This window comes from Sciurus carolinensis, chromosome 7 (genome assembly GCF_902686445.1).
Source record: "Sciurus carolinensis chromosome 7, mSciCar1.2, whole genome shotgun sequence".
NCBI lineage: Eukaryota > Metazoa > Chordata > Mammalia > Rodentia > Sciuridae > Sciurus > Sciurus carolinensis.
Window position 1 is genome coordinate 114,512,426 of NC_062219.1, and position 26,769 is coordinate 114,539,194.

The following is a 26,769-nucleotide window of genomic DNA, read 5'->3' on the forward strand; positions in this document are numbered from 1 at the left end:
ACTTAAAACACCTAATAAATGAAGGCTGTTTGGGTGACTAAAGTAAAGAGCTAATTATGCTCCTGGAATAACATCACATTTTGATGAGTATTTCCCGTTGTTAAGACCAAATATATGTTCAATCCACAGGTGACAAAAATTCCTCAGCAGGGTGGGAAGGCCAAAAGGGAGGGAGAGAAAGCTAAGACACCTGGACATTACTAGATAGACTGTGATGACAAGAGATCAAATGTCCGTCTACAAAGGTCACAACTTTAACATTATAAACACAACCTCGAATCCAGGGATGCAGACTCCTCAAAAGTAAAATCACTTTTTAGTATCTTTATAAATTTATTTTAAAAAATAACAATTGCAATGACATCAATGATTGATCACTTGTACTCCCCCTACCACTGGGGGAAAGCCTATATAGTTGAGCTCCAAAGGAAAATCAAGACATTATTATCGGGCACCCTGTAGCCAGAAAATGCTGTTGGTCCAGTGGCATAGACACTGACATGTTCAATGTACCAGTGCAATTAAAATATATACATTTACAATTATCCTGCAAAAAACCCAAAACACTCCAAGTGGTGACATAACTATGCATCAAACCAATTATTCATCCGTTCACTCTGCATCTTTGAAATCATTACTACAGTCACAAGGGCAAATGAGTAAAAGAACTAGTAATAAAGAAAAAAATCCAAAGGTCAACTCCCCTGTTCCCACTTTATGGGCTATTATGGTGTGCTAAAATAACCATAATAAAAGGGTCATATCTGAAATGCAGTGATAAAATGACAACTGGTGGATTTCATGTCAAACAAAACAAAATTCAAACCCCCTCCCCAAGAAAAATTCAGCAACAATGAGGTTGGTATTACTATATACAAACTTATAGACACAAATAAATAGTATTTTAGAACCACTGTTGGCTTAAGCACTAGAAATTAGGTTGGAGAAATCTCTCTCTAAATTCTCCTAAACTAACCACAAAGATAGAATTCCTCATTTTTAATATCTGAAAAAACTGGGGTGGTTTAATTTTTGAAACACAAGAGAGCCACAAGTTTCTTGTGAGCTTACCAGAGTCAGCCCTGACACGTGGAAAGCAGGAAAAATTACTAGATTCCCAAGTCTAGGAAGATATTTCACTTCCAGTTTCCTTTGCATAGCTCTATACCTCTATTTCTACCTTTACTATGGTCTCCCCTTTGTGATTTTTCTCTCCAAAGGGTTTACTTTTCTGTCCTAATGCAATTAGAGTGATGACAAAGAAGCAATCTTTACTGCTGGTATTTAAGCCAACCACAAATGTTCTTCAGAATTATTGGATTTTCCTTCTTTGTTTCCAGAGAAGGCAGCCAACTCTTCTGAAATATCATCTTGGTTCTGTCTCCCAGAGTTCAACACCTGGAAAATAGATTTCTGAGGTCCAACTCATTCTGGCAACTGTGGCCCAGTTCCGGACCCTGCAGGCATCTCTACTTTCTTCCAGACTGTGGTTTATTCCTATCGTACGGGTGCAGTGTGAAAACCTTTTCTGCACAAGGCCTATGGAGAAAGGGGAAAACAAATGGAAACTGGCACCAAAGAATCAGCTGCCATGGGAAGAAGGAGAATGTTTGCTCTCTGGGGCCAGCACAAAATGCTGCTGGAGTGAAGCCAACATCCACATCAAGCTCTAGCAGGAAACCTGGACTATGTCCAGGACAGTATGCTTGAACAGTGCTTTCCAGGTTCTTTGTTAAGGACTCAATCTCAGAATTCTCCCTTTCAGTGCTTGTTAAAAGGTTTTAATATAAATGTGAATTAGTCTGTTCACCTTAATGATCCATTCCAGTTATTCATCCACTGGAGGAGAATCATGCTCTATGCCAACACCTGGTAGGTAGACTACTCTTTCTTCCTAGACCGAAACACTCTTCTATTCCCCAAATGTCATCAAGAAGCCTACACTTGAAAATCTCTAGTTTGTCTCTCTGTTTAGGAATTACTACAAATGTTTTCAGCGCTTCAGCACAGAAATTTTTGAAGAGTTTTGTTTTCTACTTAGGAAAGGCAGTTTCAAGTTCCAGGACCCTCTATATTGTCTGAAAAGTAGCCACAGCAAGAACTATGGTTCTGATAACCTGTCAATAGAGACAAGCAGATCACAACTTGTCAAAGCTAAAAAAAGATTCAGTAATGTATGTTTTAGGTTCTTCAGAATTTTATCATTTTATCCCCAGAGTCCAAAATATCCTTTTGGACTTTTCTTGGCTGAAGTCCCAAAATGTGAACCCAGCATCTGGGCAGACAGAGATTCTTACTATTACCACAGATTAGATGGCTGTATCTCAGAGAATTTATTTTTTCCATATCACAGTATGGAACTTCCTTGCTCAGAGGCCATCTGAATACGAAGTGTCTATTCAGTTGGTCAGCCTGAGGTCCCCCTCCAGAGGGATGTATGCTATCTAGATTCCATGGGAAGGAGTGAGCTGCGGCTTCCCTGATTGTAGTTCAGATTGAGAAGGATGTTCTTCCCTGCTGAGATGGCTGGCTGGCTTCACCAGTCAACATAAGTGCTTGTGTACTGCTGGGCTGGCAAGTGTCTCCTTGTATCATCCTAATCCACGAAATGTCAGTGTCATCAGCAGTCTGAAATAGGTCCTGACTGAAAGGGTGAGACAAAGGCTTGCAACTTCAATTTGCCAGACATTGCTGCAATTATAATACTGAGCCACTTATTAAAAATTAAGTGGTTTCTGTCCTATAGAAAAGGGCAGAATGTGATCATCAGTGTCCCATTGGAAGAGTAGATCAATTTCCTGCAACAGTGGGAAACACTGGCAAGGAATATGACCTTGATCAGCTCCATTATATGGCCTGGGGTTAGGACACTCGAATTATCTGTGTCATTGCTTCTTCATCAGCTTGGTTTGGATCCTAGAGACAAAGACAGCATAATAATGATTAGGTTCCTTTGTAACAGCAACAACCTCCTGGCTTTCACAGCTTATCTTCAAGGGAACAAAACCAAAGTCCTGTATTATATCTTTAAGTCCATCTACATGGCTTAAAATGTAGCTCCATTAGGAAAGAAACAATAAACCTTATTTCTTAAAAAACATTTAAAGAGTAGCCTAGCCCTCTATCACCAAACACTCCAGAGTTGATAGTGTATTTCTTTCATAAACAAACTGAGCTATGCTCTACTCTTAAGGGTTAAAAGGGTAATCAGGTGGCTAAGAAAAATTCCCAGAGAGAACACAGTGGCATGTTGCATTTTTGTGTCATTTTATGACTATCACATTTAAATACTGAGTGTTTAGTAAGGCTGGAAAACACATCTATATAATTTAATACACTCATTTTGTAGATAAAACCTGAAGCCTGAATGGGTAAAGTGATTTGACTGGACTACAGTCAACAAGCCAGGAGCCCAGCAAGGGTCAAGTCCTAAATCTTTTGTCTTTCATATGATTTTTTTCCCCACTAAACTCTGGGCGCTGCTTCTCACTTGAGACCCACAGTGTTAAGAAAAACATCAGTCCTGGAAGGGTTTTTCCAACACTCCACAGGAACTACCTTTAGATTCCCATGCAAGGCTCTGAAACCTCAATAGGCAAGATGGTGAGAAAAGGCTGAAAGATTGCTGGTGGAAGACTGGACTTGGGTCTTGAACAATAACTACACTTACTGAGCACTCATCACACACTAGGTACAGGCTAAAAGGGTGCCTAATGTGCATCATTACATGAAGTTCCCATAATTTTTTTTTTTTTTTTGCGGTAGTGGGGATTGAACTCAGGGCCTTGTGCTTGCCAGGCAAGCACTCTACCAGCTGAGCTATCTCCCCAGCCCTCCATCATATTCTTAATGAAGTACCCAACACTATTTTGCTTTAAAGATGAGAAGAGGACAGGTTCAAATAGGCTAAGTAACTTGAGCAAGGCCATACTGTTAGCACCTGGAATCAGGAAGAGCTCTTGGCACACAGTGGCCTCCTACTACCAGCAGTTCACATTCACACAAGGCATGGGTGAACAGCAGCGAGAATGAGGAGCTCTCACACTATAGGTGAGAACTAAGAGCTTCAAAGAGTTGTTAGTGCTCATGTGTGGTGACATTTGAGGAAATCTAGTATAATTGTTGAGAGGAGTAATGAAAAAAACTGCTTAGAAACTATGAAGAAATTGGTTTGTGGTAGATTAATAAAGAACATACGTTGTTGAGCAAGGAATTTCCATGATAAAAAAAATCATACTATCTTATAAAGACTGATCTTACAGTACTGCATAAGGTCAATTGGAGTAGACTAGAGATCAATTTAGAGGATACTGCAATAGTGCAATGGAATGTAATATTCACACACAGAGAATGAATTACTAGTTCATGGAAGAATTCATTAATTCAACAATCATTTACTGAGTGCTTGCTCAAAACTGGACACTATGCTAAGCCCAATAAATACAACAGAGAATAAAATCCTCTACTCTCTGAACAACTACACTCTAGGGAATAAAACAATCTCTAACACTTAGACAAATTAAATAATTCAATAATGTGCTACAAAGAGAAGGAAGGTAGCATGAGAAAACATTGGAACAGAAAAGACCCATCCAGAGGTTAGGTGGACTAGGGATTTCTAATCTAAACCAAGGCCTAAAAGAAAAGGAGACAGTTATGCAAGAACAAGTGGAGATTACAGACTGAAAATTTTAAGGACACAGGCCTATGGCAGGAGTCAGAGAGATGAATAGTGAGCACAGTGAACCAAGAAGCAGGAAGAAATGAAGCTAGAGGCAGAAAGGAGTAACACCATGTAGGAGCCTTGCTGGCCATGGTAATGACTCTGGGTTCAGGCCAACTGCAAACAGGAGAAGGAAGTGGGTGAAGGTGCTCAAGCAGGACAGTAACATGATATGATATATATTTAAAGAAGACCACACTAAGAGGTCAATAATGTGAAGAGGGGTACCAGACTGGAAGAAGGGAGACAAGTTAGGAAGCTGTTTTTTATATTTAAGTCAAAGGAAAGAGGACTAGACCAGGCTGACGTAAGTTGGTATGGAAAAACGCCGACCAATTCAAATTATATTTCTAGAGATAAAATCAAGATATACTGATTCATAAATGCCTACAAGGTAATTAATTTAAATTTCAGTTAACCATTTTATTAAGTATTTTATCATAGGCAAATTACTTCTCTAAAACTGTTTCAATTATAAACGGTGATGATAGGTAATCACTATCTCATGGCTCTTAGGTTGCTGTAGAGCTTAATTTTTAAAAAAAGCTATTGAAGTGGTTAGCATAATACCTCTCATAAATAGTATCAGTGGATATAGTGGATACTGCCGCTACTATTATACTAAGAGACACTAAAATTTATTCCTTGAAAAGAATTTCAAGATGGAAGTAGCAGTAGTAACTGGGAAAAATGAGGAGAGAAGAAAGATCATTGGATTAAAGAACTCAAGTGCTTTTAAAAGACCAAAGAAAAACTGAGAGAATGTTGCATTCTATTTAGAGAATGTAATTAGTCCCTGAGTGTGAAAATGGCAAAAGGATACCAGTGAAGACTTTGACCCAAGAAAACAGATGGCAATAAATAGAACGAGCAGTTTCATCACCTCACCTGCATATGAGGACTATCCTTTTCTTTGGGAGAGAAAAATCGTCCACCTTCACCACGCTTCCGAGCCATGGCATGACGGTGCCGAGACTCATGCAGGTATTTCTAAAATAAGAAATAAAACCACTTAACTACCAGACCAGCAGAATTATCTAGTCTACACACTGCATTATTAAAAATTTAAGACAGCTGTGGCCAAAGATACAGAGACAAGACTTTGAATTATGCAGCAAGTTTTGGAGAAAATACTTAACCTAGACTGTGAATAAAATGGCAGCTAATCACACATAACTACTACTGTAAGAATGTGAATGTTAGCAGAAAAAAAGAAAAAGGAAAACAAAAAAAAGGCATAGCTCAGCAGAGATCACTACTTCCCTCTCAATAGCTACCTTCCCCTTTAATAAAGGACCAAATTTTAGTTAGGCAAACAGCTGCTCAGTTAAAAAGACTGCATTTCCTAGCCTTAACTGAGGTAAAGTGTGACTATGGAACTAAACACTGGATAGTGAGATGGCTGTAACTTCTTGAGAGCGGGTACCTTTCTTATTCCCTCTGTTCCCGGGCTAGAGTCCAATCTTGGACCATCAGTAGTAGACTAAAAATATTAAAGTAGTAGAGAGGAGGAGAATGGGTCTTGAGAACTATAGAAATATTCAACCTACCAACCAGGACAATTTATCTCTGAACTTCTTTTAAATAAGGAAAACAAAAAATAATTCAGGCACAGAGGCACACACCCATAATCTTATCAACTTGAGATGCTAAGGCAGGAAGATTACTAGTTCCAGGTCAGACTCTGCAATTTAGTGTGACTATCTGAAAATAAAAAATAAAAAGGGCTGGCAGAGCATCCCTGGGCTCCATCTCCAGTACCAAAAACAAAACAATAATAAAAAAAATCTGGGTTGGGGATATAGTTCAGTTGGTAGAGTGCTTGTCTTGCAAGGACAAGGCCCTAGGTTCAATCCCCAGCAACACACACACACACACACACACAATCTTATTTAGTCCACTGGTTCTGTTGTTATAGTTGAAGCTATATATAGCATAACAAACGCTAACTCATAAAAAATAGCCTCCTAATTAACTTCAGTTGTTTAGGAGGTACTCAGGAAAATAAACCATATAAAAGATAATCTTGAGGATCATGTTCTCTTCCTGTGTCCTTCCCAATGTTATATACATACCCTTCTTTCCTTTGGAATTTTCCCTTCTGCCTCAAGTTTTGCCCGAGCTTGCCTTCTTTTGAGAATACGGTGGTACTGTTTGGCATTCACATAGAGGGGCTCTTCTTCAAGCATCTCTGCTCCAGGTAAGGGGATTCTCTGGATAGCAGGCACGGAACCAGCTCCAGGTACCATCTGCACAAAGAAGAAACCAGAGCTTACAAGTGGCATGAAGTATGAACTTAAGAAATGTCTTTTTTGGTCCCTGTTGAAGCTATTTTTTTCAGAATACCACACAAAAAAATAACTTTTACAGGATACATGGTGAAATACAGATTCCTGAAGAACATTTACACTAAAGGTCTGCCTGCATTTTAAACAAACATCCCCAGATGATTCTTTTGTAGGGAGGTCAGGACCCACTGAGAAACAAAAAAACCACACCTAACTTTACGTGTATCTGTTAACGTTCAGTCAAAGGTTCTTCTGTTCAATTCATACAGAAATAACAAAAAGGCAAAGTACAGCTCTTTTCGTGCTGCCAGCTCTGGGCCTTTTGTGTTATAGGCTCAGCGTTGGGTTCTTTTGCTCAACCTATGAAAAGGCAAGAGCAATACCTTCCACATGAGGCTTTATTGGGTCTTATGCTCAAGCACAAGAGACCTATTGGCCTCCACAAAATAAACCTGTGCCCAGAAAAAAATAGAAAACACCATTTTGGGTGGTTTGGGCCTCTCCTATTCCATCTCACATTCATGGCTCCATTTCCTAGGTAGGTCTGCAGCAATATAATGTCCAGGAATAGTCATCATAAGAATGAAACAGCAAAAAGGATGGTAGGTACAGAATGACCAAATACTACTACATGCTTACAGGTATAGAAATTTAATTAGCTGACCATAAGATTTATCCTAATTTTTCAAAAACAAATAAATTCACCAAACAAAACACCTTATGCAGGAGGAAATAAGTAATATGCTCCTGTACCTCACCACCTCAACTACAACCATTTTGAATAATGATAGATCCTTCTGGTAACTTCTCCACCTCTATGTAGACATCTACTCATTCTTAATTTATACACTTTAGGTATTATGAACTACATTCTATTTTGACATATGGGTATATAGCTTTTACTCATACTCCTTGACTCCCTGATATATTTATACCACATTTTTGTTTGTTTCTCTATTGATTACAATTTTTAGCTTATTTCTTGTTTTATTCACCAAAGACAATGTGTTTTCTACTTCCCAATGATCAGTAGCCAGTTCTTTCCTTTATTATGTGAATTCTGAATAAAATCACATAAAAATTATATATTTACACCTGTTTAACCACTACTGTATCTCCAGCACGTGGGATAGTCCATGGCATGTAGTGTGGGCTCAGAATAAATTATGTTTCATTGTAATATTACTGTAAAATTAGATAACTGTAATTGCCTTAAAGACTGATTTCAATCCCAAGAAGTCAATATAATTAATCAAGTTTTATAAGAGACATCAAATTCCAAGTTCAAGAAATGTGCAGACAGATATATGCAAAACAACACTATATAAGAACAGCAAGCTGAAAAGTGAATTTCCTTACCATGACCATTCCTCCTGAATTGACCACATTGCCAGCCACTGGTAATGTAACAGTGACAGTCCCTTGTCCACTGCTGGTTGTGTTGGTATTGGCTCCTGTCTGAACAATCTGTGCTCCTGCCAAACTGGCTGCTGGGATGGTGATCATGCCTGAAACAGGGACTGTAACTTTAAGAAAATAAAATGTAAAACAAATAAAAACAGGCACACAGAACAAAAAGAAGGGAACACAGTTAGTCCCTCTTCTACCTGACAATATTCATCCACCCTGGAAAAACACACTGAAAAGCACAGAAAAAGTACTCTTCTCTCAACGTGGTTTGCTCTGTATAAAATCCAAGTAATCACAAGACATTTCTATTAACTGTTTAGGACCCAGTTCTGAGTAAATCTATCCTTGAAATGAGTACTTGCCCTGGACATTCCACTAATAATTCCAAAAGGAAGCCACAAAGTTTGCAGGCCTCTCCCATGCCTCAGTCTGACTACAGTTATACCCACTGCTATCACAGGTAGGAATAATCTGTTTCAGGCAACAAGTTTTATAAATTTATAAGTTTGTAACCCCAAATTGAGGGGTTACAAACTTAAAACATTTCAAGTCCTCAAACTATCAGCAGTACTTGTTCACCACTCAGTCTGAGCTCTTGCCAGGGCTCCATTCAGTGTGAGCTTTGGTGGTTGTATGCGAGGACATGGTTCTGATACTCCATGGATTTTGTATACTGGAAAATTTTATTTAAAAATCAAACCTTTAGCCTGGCTCCAACATGTAATCCCCCTCCCTCCAGTCTGCTGAGTCACTGGATTATAGGTATGCACCCCCATGCCTGGCCTAACTTACCAAACTATCTGACAAAAGTTTCCAAAAGCCTTCATATTCAATTTGAGCACTTCTCTTCCCATGCAAAACAGATTTATGTATCTACTCCTGGAATACTCTTCTACAAGGGTCCTGCGTTATATTTTTTTGTTCACGTCTCCCTTACTAGACTAGAGACTCTTTGAGAACTCTTCTTTACTTCTAGTAAAGTACTGTATACACAATAGACAAATCTTTGGGGAATGAATAACAAGTGACCCAAACAAACAAAACACAACAGAAATGGCATAAAATGCCAACTTGACTACTGGTCTAGAAATTCCATATTTCCAATCTTCTATTCAGAAATATTTCTTCCCTAAAACATTTAAAAGCTCACATAATCCCTTGGATTAGTCTTTTAACAACCACTGTGAGAACTCTATTCTATAAACAGAAACATTGTTAACAGTGTTCTGTAGACATGTCCTATAGAGTTCATAGTCAAAATTCTGAAGCACAGTTGCTCAGTGTATAAAAAGATGCCCTAAGTTCCAGGGAACCAATGGACCTACTTACCTTGCTGGAGTATGGTGCCATCTGCATTAACAGGCTGGTAGACAATGGTTTGCCCTTCAGCAGTTTGTGCCACTTGCTGTCCCTGGACAGCAATTTGCTGCTGTGTCTGTGGGAAATAAAAAATGACACAATCTGATAGTGTCCAAAGATACCCACAAAGAATAATGACCATGTGGTCCTTTTTAAATCACAAACAACACTTGATGATTCCCTTCCCCATTTCTGTTATATGTGAAATACCTATCTGACCTTCCAAGTCAGTGTGTTCTTGTGTTGACAGAGTTGGTGGATTACCTGAGTTTGGCCAGCAGTGACGGCTGTCTGAGGCTGCTGAATGATGATCTGTTGGGTCTGACCCTGCTGGCCCTGAACCTGCACAGCTTGTCCACCCTGGATTTGGATCTGTCCAGGTGGAACCAGTTGTATCTATGGAAAAGAACACAAAGAAAGGAATGGTATTCTATTGCCACCACGTTCCCTTAAATGAATTCCTCTAGAAAACCTGGAAATCCTTGGAAGAGGGGTAAGACAGGAGTCCTATTATGCTCTCAATTATGAATTAGTGACAACTTATTTCTCATTTATAAAATGATCAGGGAATTTTAATACGGCCTGGATATCTGATATTGAGGCAAGAATGTTCATTTTTTAAAAAGAGATGACAGTGGTGTCATTGTTACTTTTAGAAATATGTTCATAAATCATTCTGAAGTGCTTTTTACTGATGAAATGATATTATGTACATTCAAAATATTGTTCCCAAGTCAAATGGTGAACTGATGGCGGCCCAGGTAGATAGACATCTGGATGAGATTCTTGAGAGAGACACTGAGCCACAGAACCCAGCTAAGCTGTACCAGAATTCCTGACCCACAGAAACTGTAAAATGTTTCTTGTTTTAAGTTACTAACTTTGGGAATAATTTGTTATGCAACAATAGGTAACTAAGACAATGTGAGTGATCCTAATCCTTTTGCCAATGCCCTCACTAATATTCAGTACTGTCACTAATGTTTGCTGGCCTTTTTCTGACTTACTTTCCAGTTCCTATTTGGTTCCTAGATTTGGATAGCTAAACCACAGACAGCAATTATGGAAAGTGAGGATCCAATGGTATCCAAACCTATTTTTTTACTTTTTTTTAAATGGCTATAGACACTTTATTAGGAGTCTCACTGGAAAATCGACAATTTGGAAAATATTTCTTTGAAATTTTGTGACTTATAAAACTGCAATTAAAGGCTTTTAAACGTTCAGTACACAGAATATTGTTTTCATCTGACTCTAGGACATGGTTTTTTAAAGACAAGAATTTAGGAAGACCCCATTGTACATGATTTCTAGTATTTTATATTAAAAAATACCTCCAACATAAAAGCCAGAACACATAGCTACCAATCTGTTTTTTCCCATGGCTCCTTTATCTCCATTCTCATTAGTTCTTTAACCATTCAATCAATAGACTGTGGTTTTTTTGGTGGTCTAAACTACATCCTCAGTCCCTCTTTTGTTTTGTAACAGGGTCTTGCTAAGCTGCCAAAGCTGGCCTCAAACTTGGGATCCTTCTGCCTCAGTCTCCCAAGTAGCTGGAATTTCAGGCGTTATGCTTGGTTTCTTCAACATATATTTTTGATCTGACCAATGCTTCAACAGTTGGTTAAAAGTTTGCAAGGAGAGTACTTTCTTATGAATTTCTATAGCTAGGTCACTTTTTACTTGTTAATTTCAACTTGTGACTTCTTTAGTTTGAAGAGAAAAGGTGAAGAAACTCAGGTCATGGACTGCATGTCTTACAGATATTCATGGATCTTTCTATGTTAGGGGACAGACCAACTAGGTTACCTGCTTTCTCCAAATATTGCTTCACTCATAATTGGTTTCACTTCTGTCTATTCTTTTTTTTTTTTTTAATTTTTTTTGTAGTTGTACACGGACAGCATGCTTTTGTTTGTTTATTTTTATGTGGTGCTAAGGATTGAACCCAGTGCCTCCACATGTTGGGCAAGTGTTCTGCCACTAAGCTACAGCCCCAGTCCCTGCCTATTCTTATTTTGCCTATTTTTCTACTGGACTGTTATTTTAATATAAAAATTCTTAATATACACTGGATATAAACTCAGTTACATATGCTGGAAATATTTCTTCCAAATTTGCACCTTTTTTTTTTAACCTTTATTTATGATGTATTTCGAAGTATACAAGTTATATTTCAGAGTAGTCAAATCAATTTGTACTTTGTGTCTTCAAGAAATCCTTCTCTATCCCACAAAGTAAAGAAGTTCTATGTATTCTTTTAAAATTTCCAAGTATGCTTTCTTTTACATTAAAAAAATTTTTTTTTCTGGTATTGGGGATTGAACTTCGGGGCACTTTACCGCTGAGCCACATCCCCAGCCCTATAGGGTCTCACTGAGTTGCTTAGCACCTCATCATTGCTGAGGCTAGCTTTGAACTCACAATCCTCCTGTCTCAGCCTCCCGAGCTGCTGGGATTACAGGCATGCACCACCGCGCCCAGTTTACATTTAAAATTTTAATCCACCTAAAAAAAGTATTTTTGTACATGAGATAGAAACCAATTCTGTTTTTCTATAGTATTGCTGAGTCACTTCTTCATTTATATGTCATACCACTTTCATTATGCAACAATTTCCAATATTTTTGTATCTATTTCCTGGTTCTCTCTTCTGATTCAATTGTCTATATCAGGCCAGGGATCTTAATCTAAAAATTACATGCAATATTTTGTGCCCATTTAGATATCTGTACTTTTTCTTAGCAGGCACAGGTTTCACTGGAATGCTAAAATGGAGACTAAATTTAAAAAAGGTTAAGAAGTACTTTTTTTCTTTTTAAAATAATGACTATTCAAAGAACACTAATAAGAAGCCATTCCTTACATAAAAGGGATTAAAGCCTTAAGAATTTTAAGGGAGACTGGAATCTTATCTATAGCTTTGTATACAAAACAATTTTTCAGGTTAATTAGTTACAGTCCTACTTGGAAGGCAGGGAAATAAACAACCCTTCCAAGATCTCTTACAGGAAAAACAAAACAAAACAAAACAAAATACCATTAAATCAGAGACTTTGGAGCTAGAATGAATCCTAGTTGTCACCTACAGAATCAGTATTTTTGGATGAAAAAACCAATGATTAAATGGTGTGACAATGAAAGTTGGGTTGCTGCACTTACAGTATACTGTGCCTAGAACATGATCATACTGTCTCTATTCGACAGTGGAGAGGGAAGGCATCATGACCAGGGGCTGGAGAAGAGGCAAAGAGAGGAAGGGCAGAAATGAAAGAGCAATGTGAAAATGAAAAAAGCACACACTGAAAATAAATTTAGAGCTTCATACATTTATGCAAAGAGAAATGTGGAAACTATTTTTAATCTCAGCTACAATTTGATTTTGGTAAAAATATGCCAATAGCATTAAAAATGTTCTTACCCTTTACCCAAGTACCCTCAGTTTGAAACTACCCTTAAAACAATTGAAAAATAAAACTGCAGTGACCCAAATGTTTACAATAGCCTCATCGATAAAAGCAAAAACAAACAAAACACCTTTAAGTTCACTCTAAGGATTCTGAATTTCTGAATCATCCAATTGATTGAACATTACGAAGGAATTAAAAATGACACCTAAGAAACCATGTAAGATACATTTAAAAGAACAGATGAAAAAAAACCATGTGCATGGCACGAATTATGCATAAAACTACAAGGGATTATGCAAAAATAACAAGTTTGATTTATAAGCAGTGTCATGGTTGATTTTTTTCAACTTATATTAAATCCTCCATAGAAAACCAAGACATTAACATGATTACTGTAACTATTGAAACTATACAGATACAGTAAAAAGTTAAAAGTTCTCCCACATTCGCTTTTCTGGGCTCAAAAACATATATACCCACAGGAAATTGGTCATTGATTATAAAGATGAACCCACATAGTGCACATTGTCTGCAAATTATTTTTTACTTAAAATCCTTCAACATTAACCCAAGTTAACAGCTCATCCTCTTTAGGAAAGATATAACACTTCATATGTGAGTATATTATGATTACTCAAATCATTTCCATAGCCCATTAATGGATATTCAGATTTAAAAATTTGTTTTGATAGTACAATGCTGCACTAAATGTGTACATTTCTCTCCACACATTGATACTTTTCTTCCCAAAGGATAGATTCTCAAAAGTGGGACTGCTAAATGGTTTATGTATTTAAGAGACAATGAGATGCCTTCCCAATTTGAAATGACCAAAAACAAGTGTTTGTTTTTCCACATTGATTTTGGCAGTGGATATAATCAACTTAAAATTTTGTGCCAATCTGATGATAAATACTCCTCCAATTTTAAAACTCTGATGCCACAGAGTTGCATGTAACATTCCCTACACATTTCTTTCAATTTATTCTACATCTATGTCTTATTTACTTTTGTTCTGTTTCCTAATCAGTTTTCAAGTAGATTTACCTTTTTTATTGGTTTTCAAAAAGAATCTAGCTTTTTAAAATTCTTTCTAATTTTTGGTAATTTTCTACTGAATTAATTTTAACCTGCCTTTTGTTCATTTTGTTCTTTTCCTAACTTCCTGAAGAGAAATATCATTGCTTATTTTTGTGTCTTTTAAAGTAAAGCATTTCAAGATTATTAAATTTTTCTGTAAGTATAATTTTAGGTGGGTTTTCTTTTTCATTATTTATGAAAAACAAGTTACATGGAATATATAACAAATTATATGGAAAAAAATGAAAAGGGTAACATTTTTGACTAGAAACAATTTCCAAAGCAGTCAGTATTTTCCCTCTCACAACCCTCAGGTGTGCCAACACAAGTCATATCAATAAATCACTTATTAAAAAAGAGATTCTTATCTCTTTACATTTCTTACAACAATTCAAGATCATGCCTAATATCTTCTCCTTACCGGAGAGGTTCAATTTCTGCATAGTTTTGCTTTATATCACTAGTACTGCAAAGGAAGAAAACTGACTAAAATAGAAATAGTGGGTAAAAAGCAATTAAATGTAACATCAACTGTCTAGCAGTTCTCAACAACCTATTCTTTTAAACTTCTAAATTGAATGACTGTCTAAACATTTTCTGAAATAGCATTCACCTGTTGCAAACCCTGTGTCCCAGATACAGGTACTTGCATGATGGTTTGACCTTGTCCACCAGGGACAGCCTGGACCATGATAGGTTGGCCAGTTGACGTGATTAATTGGCCTCCACTGACTTGCACCATTAATGGTTGGCCCTGTACCTGGAATGAAATAAAAGAAGAACGATGAAATAACACAAGACACAAAATGATTTTTACCAAGACAATCATTGGAACTATTCTGTTAACTCACTAGAGGAGGAAAAGGTAGGAGAAGTACTGAGAAAATAAGCTTAAGTTCTCAAGTTAACTTTTTCAAATATCCCTAGTATCTTTGACTAAACACCAAATTGAATACATTAAAATCTGATGTATTAGAGCATATTCAGAATCTTCAGAAGTCTTAGTAGATATAAGGCATTTGTCACCAAATAAAGTTTTTCCTTTTTAAACCAATACTCAAGAATGGTCTCTCATGAGGACTGCAAATTAGGCAATGAGAGGAAGGTGATGGATGGTTGAGTACAATTCTAAATAACCCAGAGGGAGTAAATCAAACTGTATGGAGAGATGACTCCAGGAAACTGGGTCCTGAAAGCTTATGCAGAGGATTCCTTCCCCTCATAGTCTCTCAAGCAAAAGTGAAATGTACACATTTTATTCTCTTCACCTCACTCTCTGAATCTAGATATGTCTTTTGCTTAAAAAGTCCACTACTAAAGACTTCCTGCAAATATTTTCTGGTGAAGTCCCCCACACTGCACCTTATACTATCTACAGTTATTTTAGCTTTATCAGAAGCAATGACAAATACTGAAATTAGAGCAGCCAGGTGTACAAACAGAATTCCCAACTTTCAAGGGCCTCGAAGTAAATGAACTATTCTAGAAAGCAGGTCACTGCAAAGTGCTCTGTCACATCTTGAACCTCAAATACCTAATAGAATGCATTCTGGAAGCCAAAATACAAGCCACGTTATAAGTAAACAGGAATGATCAGCAGTTAAGAGTCCCAAACTTTCATTTTCAGGTTCGATCTTTGTTTTGAGGAATTATTTGTAAGAGAACAAAAGAATATTTGTATGACTAAAATATTCATTCTTAATAACAGCAATTAATTAGAAGATTGTGGTGTGCCAGATGAGTAGGACAGTAAGGCCCTCCTACCACCACTACCATCACCAATGTACCAAATCTACAGAAATATTTACATACTAGGTTTTGCCTAACTATTCCATGAGAAATTTCACCTTAAGGATTTTACAGCTTGACTTTCATGCTTTCTCCTTCTCTTACTTTCCCATTCAAATTCCCCTTGCTATGCCAATGCTTGTATATGCTGTATCAGCAAAGAATTATCAAAAGACTTACTGCATGAATAACTGCAGGAAGTATTTAGAATTCTCCAAAAATAATGAGACCCTTACAGGAAAGGTCTCCATTTCTTTAAACTACAATTTATTTAAATAGTTAACACAAGTTTTAAGACACACTATCTTCTAGTTACCCACTGTCTTAATTTCCTCCCCTACTGACATGCTATATGCACAAGATAAACTGAGACTCCAAAGAGCTCACTGTGTTTACAACATATGAATGATACAAGGACACATGCATCAGACAATAAGCCATACGGTTAAGAGCATGTTACATTCCCATTCCACAAGTGGTTAATGACAATCCAAAATACTGTTTTATATATTAATAAGATGAAGCAAGCATGAACAACATAAACAAGATGTTGAACAAGATTCCAATACAGTTCAGGAGTACCAATGAGTTCAGCTTCTTTTAGATAATTTATGCTCAGAACTAGCTGCATATATCATCACTATATGCTACTGGTGGCAGGGGCAGGAGTTGAAAGGGTAAGTGAAATAACTATAAGGGATAGTTAACTGTGGGATTCTTAGCAGCCCTAGTAATAAAGTGAGATGCCAGTTTTATATTCTAGACCCTACTCTGCATCATTTCCAATTCAATGAAAGAAAAAAGGTAGGACATCTAAATCTTATAATTTTTCAAAAATATGGTCATTTTAATCAAAGTAATCTACAAAGAAAAGATCAGTGCCTCTATTTTTTTTTATTTTAAATAGGAACTGGCCAAATTTTAACCCAAATTTAGGGCAATTAACATGGCTATACATAATGTTAAAGGATTGCACTGGTTAACTTAGAAACCTTTAAAATATATGTTTTTTTTTCTTTTTTCAGCATATCCAAGTAACTAAGAAGAATCATTAGGGTGGCTCTAAAACCTAAGTCTTGAAAGTGTATCCCACCCTGCTGAACCAAATGGTATAGGATAATCTCTGCAGATCTAGTAGTAAGACAAGTCATTATTTCCCCAGGACAGGTAGTGAAAAACTAAGTTATGAAGAGATCAACATGATTCAGCGCTTAAATCTTGCTCAACTATTATTTTGCAGTCAAGCTGGCCATTTAATAAAAATAAAGAACAGTCTAGTTAGTGTGTATATATTTCCTTCTTTACTATAATACAAACTCATGAAATTTTACCATGCAATTAGATTGAGTCTGAGCACTGAATGAGTCCTAATGCCACTTTTAAGAATATTTTTCCTGTCGTTTTTAATTATTTTCCAGACATTTCCAAACACACTAGTCAAATACAGTTTTCTGAAAACAGATACAGCAGTCACTACAGAACTTAGCATGGAACATTAGGGAACTGGCACCTTATAAGCCTCAAAGACAAGTTAGAAGCATCAAAACATGCAACTGACTGATTCCTACTTGAGATCCTAACACACACAGCACCAGACATGAGGAGAGGAGAAGTTCATGCAGTGCTCACAGAGAATCAGAGAGGGCACCACTACCTGGAGGGTCTGGACCTGCTGGCCTGAGGCAGATGCCACCTGGGCCTCAGTCTGCAACTGGACGGCAGTGACACCACCCTGCTGCTGAGAACAGGAACAGGAAGATCTTGAAATGTATCAGGAAGGAAAACGTATAGTTCAAGACATGAGATTACTTTACCTCTTGTGGGAGGGGGAGGGAAGTCTTCTTTCAAAAGCCTTGCCCTACACAGGGCTTTCAAAATGTACTGACTCCCTATACTGAAGCTACTGTGTGGCAGGATCAAAGCCATTGGCACTCTGCCCTCAGAGTGGACCTCAACACTTCCTTCCACACTCAAAAAGGCCAAATAACATCATTAAAGAATTTGTAATGTACTCTTTCCCTCCAGAAATATTAATTCCATCCTTCTGCTTATGCAATTTTAATCCTCTTTTAATTTCCTCAAATAAGTTCACGAGAACAACATTATCAGGTTTTACCAGCCTTGAGGTTACAATGAAGAATTTCTAGGGCTTATATGTAATCACCAAGAAAGGAAGAAAGAACTAATCACTGTGAACCCATCATCTTCAAAGCCATTTGCTTTTATGTTCCAAGACTAAGATTTATTTCTATCCAAATGAACTGTAATAGAAGCAACGTTTTCAGCGATTCAACTTTATTTTGATGTTCTCATGATAAATCCTGACAGAACAGAAATCCACCCACCACAAGACTGGCCTGAATGGAGGGCCCTTTGTGCCTTTCTCAAAGGCAGCTGAAGGAAGCTGCCAGAGCCACAGCAGCTGCATGGCAGGGAAGACCAGCAAGAGAGTGTAAATAATTAATCTCTAATCAAGAGGAGCTCCTGCCTTTGACTATTAGATCAAAACACCTCACCATTAACACTTCCTTTGACCTCCTTACTAATTAATAATTTCTATACTTGCTAAGTTTGATTCTGAAGGAAAAATCATTCCTAAGATATCAATCTTGGTCTAAGGTTAAATGAAAGCATAATAAAATTTCTTCTTCCTTCTTTGTTTACTTCTAGGATTGGGGAAAAAGTGGTCCTACTGAAATAAATCCAGGCAAAAAGCATCAGGAAAATGTAATCTGTATATATATTCAAGGAAGCAGTTTGTCTTATTTAGGAATAAATTAGCAGCTGGAAATTTCTTCCTAATACGTAGTTATACATTAAAAGTCCATTAATTGGGCTAGAGTTGAAGCTCAGTGATAGAGCACTTGCCTGGCATGTGTGAGGCCTCAGCACTGCATGTATGTAAACAAATAAAATAAAAGATCCATTGACCCCCCCAAAAAAAAAAAAAAAAAAAAAATATATATATATATATATATATATATATGTATGTATATATCCATTAATGGATATATGGTTATCCATTAAATACCTTAGTGTTGAACTGAAGCGTTTTAGAACAGGTACTATGGTGGACCACATCAAAGAATCATAAATTTCTTGGAAGCGGACTAGTGTATACTGTGGCCAAACCTTCACAAAATCACAAATCAGCTCAAAGAAGGGGGGTGGTGAGGATTTGAAAAAAATACAAAAAAACAAAAAACCCCAAAACTCCAAATTTCCATCTGAAAAATAAACTAGGCATAATTCTCAATGAGATAAAAGAGGCAATTTATTATTAAACCAGGCTCCCATGAAGAGCAGATTCTAGGTGGTCATGAATTCAATTAACACTTTAGCATAAGTTATCATACCAAGTATTTCATCAGATTTGATACCTCTCAAATAATTCCCCAGAATAATATAACAACCAATTGGTGCTATTATCAGTTTCACTGCTGTAATGTTTCAGGCTATTTTGCTCCCATACCTGCTGTTGAATCTGTCCAGCTTGCACAACAATCTGCTCTGTTGAACTATTGCTATTTGCCGTATACTGCTCCATGGCCCCTCCCAGATAGAATCCTGTCCACAGTAAGCTTCACTTTGGAGAGCCTAGAAGACTGTGAGGTGATACACTCCTGTTAGAAAAGTTGGAAAAAGAAATTAAAATGAGATTGTCGAAAAAGACCTTGCCAGACAAGTTTGATAATTCATCACTGTTTAACATTTGTAAGAAATGGGATAAGAGAATAGAAAATGTTCATATTCAATATTATTTTTAATTAGACTTACATGGTCAAAAATAACATCACAATACCCTTTTCATGTTTTAAAAATGCTTTCAGGACTGGGGATATAGCTCAGTTGGTAGAGTGCTTGCCTTGCATGCACAAGGCCCTGGGTTCAATCCCCTGCACTACCAAAAAAACCAAAACCAAAAACAAACAAACAAAACCCCACAGCTTTTAGTCCTTTCTTATCAGCAATTTACTTTTCAATACTACCAGACCAACACTTACACCTTGGAAATACTCATTCTTTAATTTGTACCACAAATTTGCTGCCCATCAACATGTCACTCTAGTTCACTATATACAGTAAGCAATTTAAAATTTCAGGGCTTATTATTTAACAAGCAATTTGTTTTGAATGTTAAATCAAGTATTCTTTATCAAAATCTCTATCCTATGAACATTGCTATTATGTGTCAATAAAAAAAAAAAGAAAATCTCTATTGGGTAGCACACTAAGAAAGCTCTAGCAAAGGTCTAGAAGTTCGCATTATAAGACCTAAAAAAGACATTATACAATGACAACATCTGCCATGCTATCAGAGTTAATTTGCCTTTCCATGTTTTATGCACTGGTGTCTCCTTAGCATTATTATTTTTGTGCTTTGGGATCATTATTAAGTAAAATGAGGATTACCTGAACACAAGCAGTGTAATACTATCACCATCAATCTTACAGTTGAGATAGCCAGTAAGCAATTAATGGTGGGATTTAGCATGGATCCTCTATTTACATGATTCCTCATATAGCATGGATCTACCATCCTGTCCTTGGCTAGACAGTGTGAGATTTCCTCATACTACTTGGAATGACTTGCATTTTAAAACGTGTAAGTTATTTCCTTCTATAATTTTCCATTTAGTATTTTGGGACTGTGAGTAACTGAAATTATGGAAAGTGATATCTTGGATAAGGTAGAATCACTAAAAGCATGGCGCAGTAGCACACCTCTGTAATTCCAGCCAATACTTGGGAACCTGAGGCAGGAGGATCCCAAATTTGAGGCCAGACTGGGTTATCTTAATGAAGCCCTGTCTCAAAATAAAATAAAACAGGCTGGAGATGTAGCTTAGAGATAGAGTACTCCTAGGTTCACTCCCCAGTATAAAGGAGGTAAGAAGAAAAAAAAAAAAAAGAAACTAGCAAATTCTTAAGTCAGCAAATAACTAGCCAATGTACAAATTTATCCTTTCCACACACTTTAAGATTTGAAGACATCTTTGAAATAAGGACACAAGTAGATAAACCGAAGTGATATCTGAGAACCCTGAATAAAGGCTTGATTAAAACAGTAAAATTCCAAAAGGCAATTACTACAAAGCGTAACATCATCTGGGAAATATGGGGTGGGAGGTATATATAAACAAAATGTAAATAAACCATTCCTCCCAATTTTTCTCTAGGCCTTCAAAAATTCCAAAATTTGAAAGATAAAATTGTGTGCACTAAGTTGCACATTATAAGGGCAAAGAGAGGTACTGCTCTCCATAAATCCATGTGTGGTACATGAGATTAGTCACTTCTAAGAAGTCTCGATACTGTGTTGTAAATTTAAAAATCAAAATATATTGGCTACAGACTACATTTGCAATGTCCCCCCAACTGCCCCAACTTGGTGCTACTGGGAAGAAGTAGACACTTTGAGAGGCCTAATGGGAAGTCTTCTAGTCACTGGTAGTGTGTCCTCCAAGGGGATTATGGGACCCCTACCTATTCCTCTTTTTTCTTATTTCTCTTTTTTTGAATCCTGGCCATGAGGTGAGCAGTTTTGCTATGTGTTGCCACTGTGATGTCCTGCTTTGACGCAGGCCCCATTGCTACTGCAATTAATTATGAACTAACGCCTCTAAAATTGTAAGCCAAAAGAAACCTTTTCTCTTTAATAAGTTGATTACCAAGTATTTGTTATAGCATCAGAAAGCGAACACAACATCCAAGCATTTAGGAGGAATGTACTACACTAAAATGTACTCTGAAATGTATCAAAAACTAAGATGGACGAATGGGTAGAAACATATTTGGTAAGGCAAGTACAGTAAAATGTTAATGGTAGACTCTAAGTGGTATGTATACAGGTGTTCACTGTGAAACTCAACTTCATTATACACACAAATCAATTTTACACTAAATGATGGGGAGGACACATAATTTAATCAAAATAAAACCAATCAAGCATATGACCCACAATCACAATAGGTGCAATACAAGCTTATACAAGTCTTAAATAATGACTGGATGGCTAAGCCATCACAGCACAATGGCTTGAGGCAACATGGTTCTCCAAATCAGTCTTTGCTCTAATCGAATACACATTTCTGGCTGTCATTTGGATTTACAAATACACTGGTCAGTAGGGAGCTAATATGCTTAACAACACATGTAAAACTGATAGGTACTTCTTACTGCATACTGACACAGTAATCTTCTGATTTTTATACCAGTCTCTCCAGTCTCTTTAGAATTGGTTGACTTCTCAGCTCTCTGAATATAGTACAGAAAAATCAGGTTATCAGCCAGACAAAGTGACTCTGCTAGGGAAGCCAATTAGACTTCCCCAAATTTTATCTAGTCTCTAACACACAATACACCTGTTTCTAAACTAATAAAATTAAGGTCATGATATTTTTACGAACCCAAGATAGATAATAGTTACCTACAGATAGAAAACAGATCAGCAATTCCTTTGAACTGCCGAAAGGCAGGCTGACTGAGATGGAGCTTCACACACTTCCTGGAGTAATAAAAATGTTTTACATCTTCATTATGGTGGTAGTTATGCAGGTGTATAGATCTGTTAAAACTCATTAAACTGCTCACTTAAAATGATTACACTTTGAGCCTCAATTGTATCTCAATAGTTAAACTAAAAAATAAAGATCATGAAATGTCCTCTGTATTTCAACACTTTCACCAACTCCCCTTCTAATTTCCAGAAATTTACATTTGTGTGTTTTGAGTTGGAGTTTTGCTCTGTTGCCCAGGTTGGACTCAAACTCCTAGGCTCAAGTAATCCTCCTGGCTCAGCCTTCTGAGTAGCAGGACTATAGGCACCATGGAGCTCAGTCAGAAATTTACATCTTATCAAAATATAACTTGAAGCACATGGAAATGACTAATACATAAATAACACACAGATTTTCTTCTTAACTAGTTTATTCTGGTAATACAAACGCTCCAATTTAAGGACATTTAAATCCACTGTACTTTGAAGGGTAAAAAATAGAAGCTTAAAATCTAGTATAATTCGCTAACATTAATGAGGGGATGATTCAGCATGAAGCACGAGACTGACACTACTAATGGTGGATGCTATGAGCAATTGGCTTCAGTAAAGCCATATGTTCCCACTACTGTGAACTTCAGTTAGTGGAACTGTAACACAATTTTGACACATTGTCTTTCCTCAAGTTCTTCTTTGCCCAAGATTGTGACAAAATTAAGTCAGCCAGATTTAGTCTGTCTAGCTCTTACTTCTAACACAAAGTTTTGAATGTTTTTTCCTCCAAGAAAGAATGAGAGTGTGCATTTATTCTGGTTAACATGAAAATTCTCTTCCCAGAGCATCTGTGCCCTGTCATTTCCAAGTGCAGAAGCAGAAATTTGGCCAACGACTAGGAACCCATTTTATGTGCACATATAACATTCTAAAGCTAACCCTTCCAGAAACTCAATTTGCAAGACTATGCAAAGCCCTCTGATCACATTTGACAATCATTACCAGGCAAACACTAGACTTACTAAGGTTTGCTTTCTAGTTTTGTTTTTTTAACCACAAACAACAGTAAGAAATATATTTTGTATCACAATTTGGTACACACAGAACCTACAAAACATGTTGCTAAAACATTTCATGAAACAGTATTTGTCTTTACACAACATAAAATGCACTTGGATATTTTAAATTCTATTATAAAAAAATGACCAGTTTGGCTCACTAAAACTTAATTTCAAAACTCAACAAATGAAATGGGTACTTTCATGTGTGTTTGATAAAAGGTTGGACAACATCCTGCTGTCCAGCTTCCACACCACCCTAGAGGTTTTTGGATTGGAGCTTCCTGATTTTCCCCTTCTCTCCACTATGATATTCCATGTGCCAGACACTGTTCTAGTGATTTTGGAAAGAAAAAGAAAAGTGAAGATTCTAACTTCAAAGGGTCTTTAAATTTAGTAAAGAAGTAAAAAGTGATTGGGTGTGGAGTATACCCCTATAATCCCAACAACTCAGGAGGATTCCAAGTTTGAGGTCAGGCTTGGAGACTTAGTGAGACCCTTTCTTAAAAAATAAAAGGGCTGGGGATATAAATTTCAGCATATAAAAACTATACTATAAGGCCCCTCATCCAGAGAAAGGTCACAGTACTATCTCTTAAAATGCCAGCAATACAACAAAGTTCTTCTGCAGACAGGTGGAGGCTCTTGAGGTATTGAGTAAAAGAGTGACCAGGGTATAAATGCCTTTTAGAAAGATGTCTGGAGGGGTGGGGATGTACCTCAGTGGTAGAGCACTTGACTAGATGGTGAGGTCCTGGGTTAGATTTTGAGCACTGCAGGGGTGAGGGTGGTGGTGGAAAGAGGTCAGGCAAAAGTATTTGGTCGTTTTAAAGTGATCAAATGTACTTATTTTTAACAACCAAGGTTAAAACATCTAATTCAAAGACAAAAATAAATGCTTCTTAAAAATATCTAATCCATGCTCTCCCATCTATTACAAATAATGTGAGGATTAACAGAATTTAGAAAATAACTTAACAAAGAAAAACTTCCTAAAAAGTGAAAACAAAAAGTTTTAATAGTGGGAAGAGTACTGGACTATAACTTTTCTCAAGCCTATCAGTTGAATGACCTTTGCAAATGTGTTCAAAACAAAATTAAAAAGTGCCATATACTTAACCGAGGAGGGCTACAATAAATGCTTCACCTAAGTAAAAATAATTTTTAGTCTCCTTAGGGAAAAAACTTTCTACCCCCAAAGAAGTCAGTCACTACTATCAGATAGAATCCACAAATGAGACACTAGCTTTCCAAACTCAGGAAGGAAAAATTATGCATGCACATACACAGATTCCCTCTAGCTGAATCTCCAGACAAAATAACTGCTTCCAAAAAATTTCTTAGCAAGATCTACATGTGTGGTCTTTCCCAAGTTCTCAATCCTATTGCCCACTTCCTTACCTACCTTATCTTTCGGTCTCAAAAACACAACACAATCTGATGTCTCTGCACATGCTTTTCTCTGAGAGCACTGTTCTTCCATTCTCTCAGTCCAAAGATATCTCATCAACCTTCAAAGCTAATCAAAAGTATGGCGATGAAAATCACAGAGGCCCTTAATCAAAAAACAAAACAGTACTTTACAGAACTGAACCTGACTCCTACACAGCACTAACCTTAGACTGATTGCCTTTCACCTGTCACTCCACCAACCAGGTGCGGTTCATATTTACCTCTACCCAATCCCTTTCTCCACACCATAGGTAAGGAGTTTCAACGAAAAAGAATCTACAACACTCTTAAGTTTCTAGGCATCTGTTGAGAAAGCTTAGCAAGGGATTAGAAAGACTGTTGATATAAAACGACAGACGTATGTCCAGAACTGGCAAGTCAGACACTTTCAAAGGGACACAGAAAGATAAAAGGAAAAAAAAAAAAAAAAAAAAAATCAGTATTCCCAAGGGAGAACGAGTTCACAAAATGAGCAATGGAGAAGACAAATAATATGAACAGCAAGTTGTGCAGCCTCCAGGAAAAAGAATGCGCAGGGCTATCAATCTTCTAAGAGAAGAGGTTCCAAGCACCGAATGGCCCGGCCTGGCAGCCTGAGCAAGAAAGGCGGACCGCTTGGTTGGGCTCCAGCACGGAGGTGTGCTGTCCTGCCCGGGCAAGCGAGGAGGGGAGGAGAGGAAATGACGAGCCAAAAGGGGGTGGTAACGGCACCCAGTCGAAGACCCGGGGCTAGTGGGCCGGGAGGAGGGGCGCGGCGGGACAGGGGAAAACCAACGGCCCCCTCCCCGGCCCCGAGTAGCGGGGCGGGTCCGCAGCGCTCTGCGGCGGGGGCGGGCCGGCCAGCTCCGCCCGCCGCACTCCGGGCTTGTGGCCGCCGCGCGCATCTTTTCCAGGCCTCTCTGCTGACCCACTGGGGCTGCGGACACAGAAGCCCGGACTCACGCAGGGCCGGGGACGCGTGTCTGGGGGAGGTCCTTTCGTCCAGAGGATCGGGACGTGGAAAGTACAAGGGCGGGTTTCTGGGTGAGGCCGGAAGGACAGGGGAAACCGCCGGGGCCCGGGGCGCGCCTGTGTTCGTGAGTGTAGGGGCAGTCGTTGCAGGCAAGGCCACCACTCCCATGTCTAGGACCTGAGAACCTGGGCCTAAGGGTTGGAAGAAGGGGTTGCATCCCCAACTGGCACGGGCACCCTGCAAGGAACAAGAACCCAAGGAGCCTTTCCCCGGGGGCGCCATCCCCACGCCGGGCGGCTCCTGCAGGCCCCAGCCTGGGGTGCCCCGAGTCGCCAGCAGGCTCAGGACCCAGGCCTCCGGCCATCCCGCTCGGCTAGACTCAGCTCGACTCCCCGGGCTCGACGGGCGCCTGGGCCTCTCCTGAGTGGTCAGCGAGACCCGCCAATCGGGGCGCTGGGGCCGGCTCTGGGCCGCTGGATATTGGCTCCTCATACTCACCGTGCCTCGCTCCCCCGGTTCGCTGCCCGCGCTGATTGGCTCCAGTACCGGACCCCGAAACCCAATCAGAGGCTCCAGCCGCCGCTGCCGCCGCCACTGCCGCCGCCTCGCAAAATGGCGAACCTGAACAAAGGGGAATCGGGCCTCCCTCCAACCGCCTCCGCGCAGGCGCCTCTGAGACCACGCCCTCTAACCCCAGTCGGGCTCGTCCCGCCCCTCCTTGGAGAAGCATCGCGCAGGCGCCCCCGAGGCCAC

At 38.4% G+C, this 26,769-nt stretch overlaps 1 protein-coding gene across 10 annotated transcripts; it reads right to left on the minus strand.

Moving 5' to 3' along the window:
- Positions 1-309: 309 nt before the first annotated feature.
- On the minus strand, positions 310-26,656 carry Nfya (nuclear transcription factor Y subunit alpha). 10 transcript variants are annotated; one of them, XM_047557770.1, is made up of 12 exons: positions 25,229-25,431; positions 25,018-25,131; positions 22,492-22,569; positions 19,534-19,684; positions 17,713-17,799; positions 14,887-15,033; positions 10,045-10,176; positions 9,751-9,856; positions 8,371-8,537; positions 6,799-6,972; positions 5,612-5,713; positions 310-2,916 (listed from the first exon to the last, which is right to left on the minus strand). In XM_047557770.1, the coding sequence occupies exons 4-12, from the start codon at positions 19,606-19,608 to the stop codon at positions 2,863-2,865; spliced, it is 1,044 nt and encodes a 347-aa protein (XP_047413726.1). In that variant the 5' UTR covers positions 19,609-19,684; positions 22,492-22,569; positions 25,018-25,131; positions 25,229-25,431; the 3' UTR covers positions 310-2,862. The 10 variants fall into 10 exon arrangements, with proteins under 10 accessions (XP_047413726.1, XP_047413734.1, XP_047413727.1 ...); XM_047557778.1 differs by having other exon boundaries at positions 17,713-17,821; positions 25,229-25,422; XM_047557771.1 differs by lacking the exon at positions 22,492-22,569.
- Positions 26,657-26,769: the final 113 nt, after the last annotated feature.

Coding starts and splice junctions, on each gene's coding strand:
- Nfya (XM_047557769.1), bottom strand. CDS start 19,608: ATGGAGCAGTATACGGCAAATAGCAATAGTTCAACAGAGCAGATTGTT. Junction 5,714..6,798: donor AAATTCCAAAGGAAAGAAGG/GTATGTATATAA, acceptor TTCTTATTTTAG/AAATACCTGCATGAGTCTCG. Junction 2,917..5,611: donor AGGATAGTCCTCATATGCAG/GTGAGGTGATGA, acceptor CTTTGTCTCTAG/GATCCAAACCAAGCTGATGA.